Source organism: Muscardinus avellanarius, assembly GCF_963383645.1.
Source record: "Muscardinus avellanarius genome assembly, chromosome: 4".
In the NCBI taxonomy this organism is placed as follows: Eukaryota; Metazoa; Chordata; class Mammalia; order Rodentia; family Gliridae; genus Muscardinus; species Muscardinus avellanarius.
In genome coordinates, this window is record NC_137789.1 from 1,989,139 (window position 1) to 1,997,104 (window position 7,966).

General features: G+C 61.1%; 1 protein-coding gene across 3 annotated transcripts in view; it reads right to left on the bottom strand.

Annotated features, from left to right (window-relative positions):
• ADGRB1 (adhesion G protein-coupled receptor B1) overlaps positions 1–7,398 on the bottom strand; it is a gene marked incomplete at both ends in the record, with an annotated part of 62,219 nt that extends 54,821 nt beyond the window's left edge. For all 3 annotated transcript variants that reach the window (XM_080695262.1, XM_080695261.1, XM_080695260.1), the window contains one exon: positions 6,615–7,398. In XM_080695262.1, coding sequence (XP_080551388.1) covers positions 6,615–7,398 — 784 coding nt within the window. The remainder of the gene's footprint in view (positions 1–6,614) is intronic.
• Positions 7,399–7,966: the final 568 nt, after the last annotated feature.

Here is a 7,966-nt window from a genome sequence, read left to right on the forward strand (position 1 = left end):
AGAGCAGCAGGCCGGCCAGGGTGGGCTGCCCCTCCAGGCCGGAAAGAAGTCTCTATTCTTTGGCGGCTCAATGCCCCCTCTGTCTGGAAACCTCATTTCCATCTCATTATGGGTATGAATAGAGCCAATTACCGGCGGCCAGGCCGGCCGGCCACCCAGGAGTGAGGGTGCACGGCGAGGGGCTCCGAGGTCTTTCCATCCTGGTGCCCCGGCAGGGAAGCAGTGGGCTCACCAAATCCTGCAGGAGGGCTGGGGCAGAGCAGTCTGGGGAGCTCCTCCAGCCTCCTGTTTCCGGGATCCCCTTTGGAGGAGGGGAAGCCTGCACTTCCACCCTCTTCCAGCAGAGGGCTCCCGAGTCCAGCAGGTTGAGCAGCACCAGGCAGCGGGTGGGCTCCAGCCCTTGTCTGAACCACACTTGAGACCCCAGGGGCTCACTGCATGATCCAGGGACCTGCCCCCGCCCTGGCCGGGCTCCAGCTCCAAGCACCAAGTCCTGTCCTGGGGCACCCAGGCTTTGATTCTGAGCGGAGGACCCTAGTCAGGTGGGACTGGATCCAGAGCCCTACTGGAGGAGCACAGGCTCCGCATAGCCTCCCCACTGTCCTTCCTCAGTCCCCCTGCTAGGCCGGCCACTCCTCCCACGGAGCCCATGCCTCTCGGGAGCCCTTGGAAGACTCTGGCTTCTTTGAGCCTCATACAGGTCCTATGAACAAGTACTGTCCCATTCCCAAGTCACAGAAGGGAAACAGGCTTGCTGAGGGCTGGCTGGCCATGCCCACAGGGGATGGCCTTCTTGCTCCCGTCTCTGGTCTGGCAGGTGTTCCCTGTCCTGGGGAGGGGGCCCTGTTCACAAACCTGCAAGCTCAGGCCATCCTGGGACGGGACAGGTTGCAGCCAGCCCCTGGGCCTCAGCTGACCAGGATGGCCAACAGCCCCGCTCCCCGCCTTTCTGGGAACTGGAACTCAAACTGGGGCTGGAGGTCTCGGCCTCCCCCAAGCCTGGTGGGGGGCTGGGCTCTGGGGTCCGAGCTGAGGAAGGTGGTGTGCTGAGGGTGGCAGCCCCGGATGACGCCCTGTGCCCGGCATCTCCTGGCAGCTCAGTCCTGCTCCTTCCATCTGGAACAAGTGTTACCTACAACTGGCACTGAAGCCTTCTTTCTAGACTATTCCAGATTGACCCTGTGTGAACGGAGCAGCCATAATGGTCTAGACAAGGAGCCCTGCCCCCAACTCCATCCCAGTCCTCCCCCAAGTTCTAGTCAGCTTTCCGCCGCCTCACTGCCCCTCGGCCTGCAGGGAACCCCAGCGGCTTCCTGCCATGGCTCACTGGGAACGCCAGGCCCGAGCCGGCCCTCCTACCAGCTGCAGTGACCACTGGCCCTGAAGGCAGGGCAGGGGAGGGTCCGCCCCAGCCCTGCAGGCCAGTCTCGGTCCCTCACACCCCAGGGCCCACTGGGCCTGCGTGGAGTACACTGTGTGTATCCACACCCTGACACACGGGCCCAGCCCAGCCCCCACTCCTACCCTGGTCGTGTGCAGCCACACTGGCCAGGGACACACACAGGGTACACACAGGCCCCACACTCACAGGACCACACACACACACACACACACACAGGGGCACACAAAGGCCATTCCCATCCAAGGACACACAGGCCCACACACACAGGGTACACACGGGGATATACACAAAAGGGTGAACATAGGCCTACATACTCAGGGAACACACATACAGGCCCACACAGGGACACACACACTCAGGAACATAGACACAGGACACACACAGGGACACACACACTAAGGGACACACACAGGCCCACACAGGCGTGCGCGCACACACACACACACACGCGTGCTCCCACCCCCAGGACACTGCTTTGTCATTATCTTACATGTCACTTCTGCAATAAAATCCTTTAATTAAAACATGAATATTTAAAACAACCCTTGGGAGAGATGCCCATCTCACCAGAGGCAGCAAGATGCTGAGAGAGATGGAGGGAGAGACGGGGCGGGGCGGGGAGCGGAGGTGGCGCGGGCCGGCCGGTGGGCCTGGCGGCCGGGAGGAAGCGGGAGGCAGGGACAGTTGCTGTGCCCGAGGAAGGTTTGCGGAATCTGATGCGTGACGTCGCCGCCGTGTGGCGTTTGGACCGGCCTGGTTGGGGGGCGGAAACAGGCCAGGCTGGCTCGCCTGCACACGCAGGCCCGCCCACGGCCCTCACAGGCGTGGCCTGGGCCTGCCCTGCCTGTGTCTCCTGAGTGCTCGGCCTCTGTCCTCAGTCCCTGGGCACGCAGGCACACACACACACGCGCGCGGGCCCACAGAACTCGCCGGGTGGCACCACTGCGTGACCTTGCCGCCTTAGAAGCTGAGTGCGCCAGGCCACTGCCTCACCTCGCGGTGCCTGCCGCGGCTGCTCCACACGCTGGGGGAATGCCAGCACGCGGGCGCACGCCTGGCGGGTGGCGCCACATCTTAGCACAGACGGACTGGGAGCAATGGGCACAGCGAGCGCAGGAAGTTCAACCACGCTTCAAGGTGACAGAGTCGTGGTGCAAGGGGAGAAGGGCAGAGAGCCGGCCTGGCGCGCCTCCCTTAGGCCAGGAGAGCCAGGCTGGGGCTGCCCGAGGAGGGGCGCAGCCCCCAAGGCCAGGCCGGGCCAGGCAACCACGACGGGGAGCCAGGCTCACAGACTGCCCCCAGGAGCACGCCGGCTCATGTGTCGTCCCCCAGCACAAGTCAACGCTAAGGAAGCCCGCCGCCATCACGACCAACTTCCACTCCCAGGGCTAGGAAGCACGGGCCCTGGTGTGTGGCATGGTGCCGGGTCTGAACTGTGAGCACGTCCCACCCAAACAGCAATGCTCCCTGCAATGCTCCCTGCCCCCACACCAGAGGCCTGCTCCACGCTCGCCACGCCGTCCCCCCCAGACTGCAGTCCCTGCCCTACAGCCTCTACACCATGGCTGTTAAGACAGAGCCCGCCCTCAGCACACATGCAGGTGCACAATGCTTACCATGCACACACTTGTCCACAAGTGTGTGACAAGGCATATGCGTAGCACACTGCATACACATGCACACAAGCATCACACAGACACCACTCGTTTGCATAATTTGCAAGTACGGGCACAATGTACCACACATATGCACACACACCATGTGTACACACATACACAAGCTCATGCAACACACATATAAGCACGATACACATATTGAGCACATACACAATGCACTGTACACATGCACATGTACACACTGCAGGCAGGTACATACATAGGTACATGGCATACACAGATATATGAACATCTGTACTAACCCAAACAACTGCACACATGCAGAGTGCACTGTACACATGCACACATATCGGTACACTTACCATGCTTGCAGGAGACACACATGTACATGCATGAACTTGCATGTCCTGGCATACAACACATGCATACACACAGGGGCATATACTGCACACTTGGTTGTGAACATGTGTACACATGGCATTGTACACATGTACATGTGGACACAATGCACTGTGCACACATGTACACCTACATGCACACAACCCCATACATGTATAACACATGCATGGGCACATACACCATTCTCGTATGTGAACACACATTACACTGCCTGTGTATGCATATGAACAGAATGCATTACACATGCATGTGCAAATGTGAACTCATGTGTGCAAATCATATGTATGCATATGTACACAAACATGGGTGCACTCAATATTATACTTATATTGGAATGCATACATACATGGTGTTGCACTGTTTACATGTGAATGAAACGCACCACATCCACATGCATGTGAACACACATTGCATTGCAAGTGTCTACATGTAAACAAATGCATCGGCACACATGTGTACATGCACCACACTGTACATGTCCACACTCATGGATGCACACACCATACTTGCATGTAGACATATGCACTTGCACCGAACACATGCACATGAATGTAATGCACTATATACACACATGCACATCACAGGTATGGTGTGCAGCCATGAACACTGTGCATGCACACATGGGTGCATACACCATACTTGCAAGTGAACGTGTGTACACATACTGTACTGTATGCATATGCATGGGAACAAAATACACTGCACACATATACACACACACATGCATGCACACACACACCTTCACACTTGATTCTGAGCACCCTGCCCAAACATTCTTGCTCAGAATCTGCACACTCCTAACTGCCCAAACCTGACCCCCAAATATCTCTGCCTCCAACTGTGTTAGCTCCAGCCCGCAGTCTCCTGCCAGTAATAATGGGGCATTGGTACTTCATTGTCAATGCTGCCTCTGCCTAGACACACGTCAGCCCCTGCCCATTCCTCCCCGCAATCTAGGAAGAAGGTGATCTCACTCTTCCTGTTTTAAAGACGGGAGCCGAGGCGACAGGAGAGCTGGTGGGATCGGCCCAGGAGCGTACGGGAGCCAGGTCGGGCTGGGATTTGACGCAGGCGCCGGGCTCTGTGCGTGTGACGCCCTACCCTGCTGTGCCCCGGGCACCTCACCGCACGGCCACTCTGACCTCCAGCCCTCGCTCCCACCTCAGTGGGCGCCTTCCTCTGACCAGCCCGGCCTCTCTTGGCTCCACACCCACAGTGATTCCTCCTCCTGCCCCTCTGCTGCCGTCCTGCCAGGCCCTGTCGGCCACTTCCTAGGTGCTGCCACAGTGGCCCCTGACCCTCTGCTGCTCCAGCCCTCCTAGGGCCCTTCAGTTCTCAAATGACAGGCAACCGCCATGGGGAGGCCCTGTCATTATACCCACAGATGTCGCCGCAGGGCCAGCACATAGTAGGCGCTCAGGGAAGGAGTGAAGCTCCTGACTTCTTGCACCAAGGCCTCTCAGGCCCATAGCGCCTCCCCTTCTCTCCCACGCAGCCCTCAGGCCAGCCCAGGAAGGCCGTGGCTGCTGCCAGCAAGCGCCACACGGCTCCGAGCATCGGGCAGTCGCCGTCCATGATGCCGCTAAACAGCACAGGGCTCCTGCCTATGGAGTGACCGCGGGCTGGACCCTGAGATGCACTGCAGCCGAGCGGATGGAATAGCCCTGCAGAGTATTCAGCAGTTCCCAGATGAAGGAACAAGGCTCAGAGCCGTGGAACAACCAGGGCGGCCATGCAGGACACACGGCCAGATCTGCCTGTGACCACTGGCCGCTCCTCTGTGTCCTCCCAACCCAAACCATGATTGGCCATTTCCTCTGCTCTTCCGAGGGTGCTCTGCCCTCTGCCCCATCCTCCCCAGCCTCCCCTTCGCTCACTCCCATCCCCAGAAGCTGCCCTTGTCAAGGTCATGGTGACCTTCAGCTGCCCAGCAGGAAAGCGGCCCTCTGCTCCCCTGCACACCAATGGTGCTGCCTGTGCAGTGACACGCCATCAGCCTTAACCAGGCCCGCCCCTGGGCTGCCCCTGTCCTGGGGCCTGGAGAGGCTGCTCGGCCCCCACTCTTCTCCTGGCCCTGGCTCCTGTCTGGCCGCACTCTTAGCCTAGTGGAGACTTCTGATCTGGGATCCATGGCCTGGCCAGAGAATCAAACTGGGTTCCAGGACAACTGGCTTCCTTTACAGCTTGTGTAGCCTGTTTTAGGCCTGTAAAAATGTTATTGTTTGTGTGGGATGGTGGTTACTAGGGACTGAATCCAGGGGGCATTCTACCTCTGAGCTACACTCCCAACCCCTTTATAAAACTTTTATTTATTTTGAAACAGCGTCTCACTAAGCTATCCAGGCAGGCCTCAGTCTTTCCATCTTCCTGTCTCAGCCTCCCAAGTTCTGGGATCACAGTATGCCTAGTTGCAGAAAGGTTATTCTGCTGAGTCCATAGGCTTCACTGGCCCTGGGTGGTGACCCTTGAGCCCCCTCCCCCGGCACCACAGTGGCCCTCCTGCCACAGAGTACCTCGCCCAGCCTCGCCCCTGAACACCAGGCCCGTTGTCAGCCCTGCTAGCCTCTCACACCCAACAGCCCTCCCCTGCCTGCCCTGTCTCCAGGGACTCCTGCCCCTCTTTCCCAAAACTCAAGGCCACGGGGCTCTGCCTCCCAGTGTTGAGCCCCACCCAGGGCCTCCCGCCTGCTGATGACCCCCTCTGCCCCAGGGTGCGCCAAGCACCGATGGTAGTATCCCCCTCACTTCTGGAGCACAGCTCGCAATCCAAGTGGCCCCCTGCCCCCGTGCTCTAGGACAGCAGCACCGAGGCCCTGCCTGCCGTGTGGCCGGCAGTGGCCACGTCGCCACCTGGGACGTCAGCATACATGAGAACCTTTGGTGACGCTCTCCTTCCTGGAGGGCGCTCTGCCAGGACAGTACTTCTGTCTGGACCTAGCACCTTGGACGCGCTGTGGGCACACGCTCACTGCCCTCAATCCCAAGGCCTCACCCGGCAGCACCTAAAATGCTCAGCCGCCCACTCTGCCCATGCAGTCCAGGCACCGGGCCCCAACTGCCTCGGCCCACTGGACTGGTCCTTCCTCAGAGAAAGAAAGGCCACATGCCAGCCTTGTGTGCCCACCCATGGTACCTCGGCGGCCCGCGACCTCCCAGACGGCGGCTGGGTGAAGGGCCTGAATGGCTCGGTCACTTACCTGGGGTGCCGTGCTCGCCCCGGTCCTGGGTCAGGCTGGTGAGGCAGTTCTCCGGGCCGCCTGCCACGCCGTCCCTCAGGCAGACGTCCCCATGCGGGACCAAGGGGCTGGAGGCAGGCTCGCCGGTCTCACCGCCCAGGCAGGAGCAGGGGGTCTGCATGATACCACAGGGGTGCGAGCTGCGACTCCCGGTCAGGCAGGCGTCCAGCCAGCGGCACAGCATCTGGCAGGCGGCCCGGCTGGGGTTGCGGTTGCCCACCACCAGGTACTCCACGGAGAAGTCATCCCCAGCCCCCGGGGGTCCGCCCAGAGGCCCCAGGCTGTGCTCCTGGGGTGGCTGCTGCAGCCTCATCTGCAGGAACTGCTTGCTGGCCTGCAGGAAGGCGAGGGGCGCAGAGGGGTCGCAGAGCCGCAGGACTTCGTCAAAGCTCTCCACGCCCAGGTAGGTGCGTGTGGACTCCAGGAAGGAGTCGAACTGGTAGGTGCGCACGCGGCCGGGGCCGCTGCAGGGAGCAGGAGCCTTGGCCACTTTCATGTAGAGCGTGTAGCGCCGAGGGTCTGGGTTGCGCAGGGTCCAGGAGCAGCGCGAGGCGTTGGCTGGAAACACGGCCGCCGCTGAGAAGTAGCCGAAGAACTTGCCCTGCACCAGCGTGGCGCACGGCTCAGGCCCGGGCCCCGCCTCTGCCCCCGAGGCCGCTCGCGCCCGGCGCCCCAGCAGCAGCAGCAGCAGCAGTAGTGGCACGAGGATCCAGATGGGGCCCGGGGCGGCGGCCTGGCCCCTCATCCTAGCTCGCGGGGCCGCCGGGGATCCGCGGGCTGGGCAGACAGGCGAGCGCCAAGCCTTGACATGCCAGGGCACGGCGGCAAGCGGGCCGGGCGGGGGCGGGGCTGGGGGCCGCGCACAGCCTCAGGTGCTGGAGGGGACAGGGATCGCTCCTAAAGTCCAGGGCCTTGGCACCTGCACATGGCCACCCGAGGCAGCTGGAAGAGAAAAGGCAGAGGACACGGCGTGAGCCCAGTGGTCCCTCTCCTTCCACCAGCGCCTGAGCAGGGGGGCGCAGTGCCACCGGCCTCGCAGCCACGCCTGCCTCGCCAGTGTCCTGTGTGGCTCCGGTGGCCTACTTGACGCCCCCTGGCCCTCCAGCCCTCTCTTTCCTGCCCTTTGCCCCTCCTCAATTACCCTCCTCATTCTTGGCAACCATCTCCCAAACCGACAGGCAGAGAAGCCACAGGGAGAGTGGGGGGAGGTCAGGACTGTCATCCCTGGCCCTAGCAGATCCCCAAGCCCTGGCCTCAGGCTTGGAGTGAGAGTGTGTGCAGACCCCCAAAGAAGGGGCAGGGCCTCCTGCCAC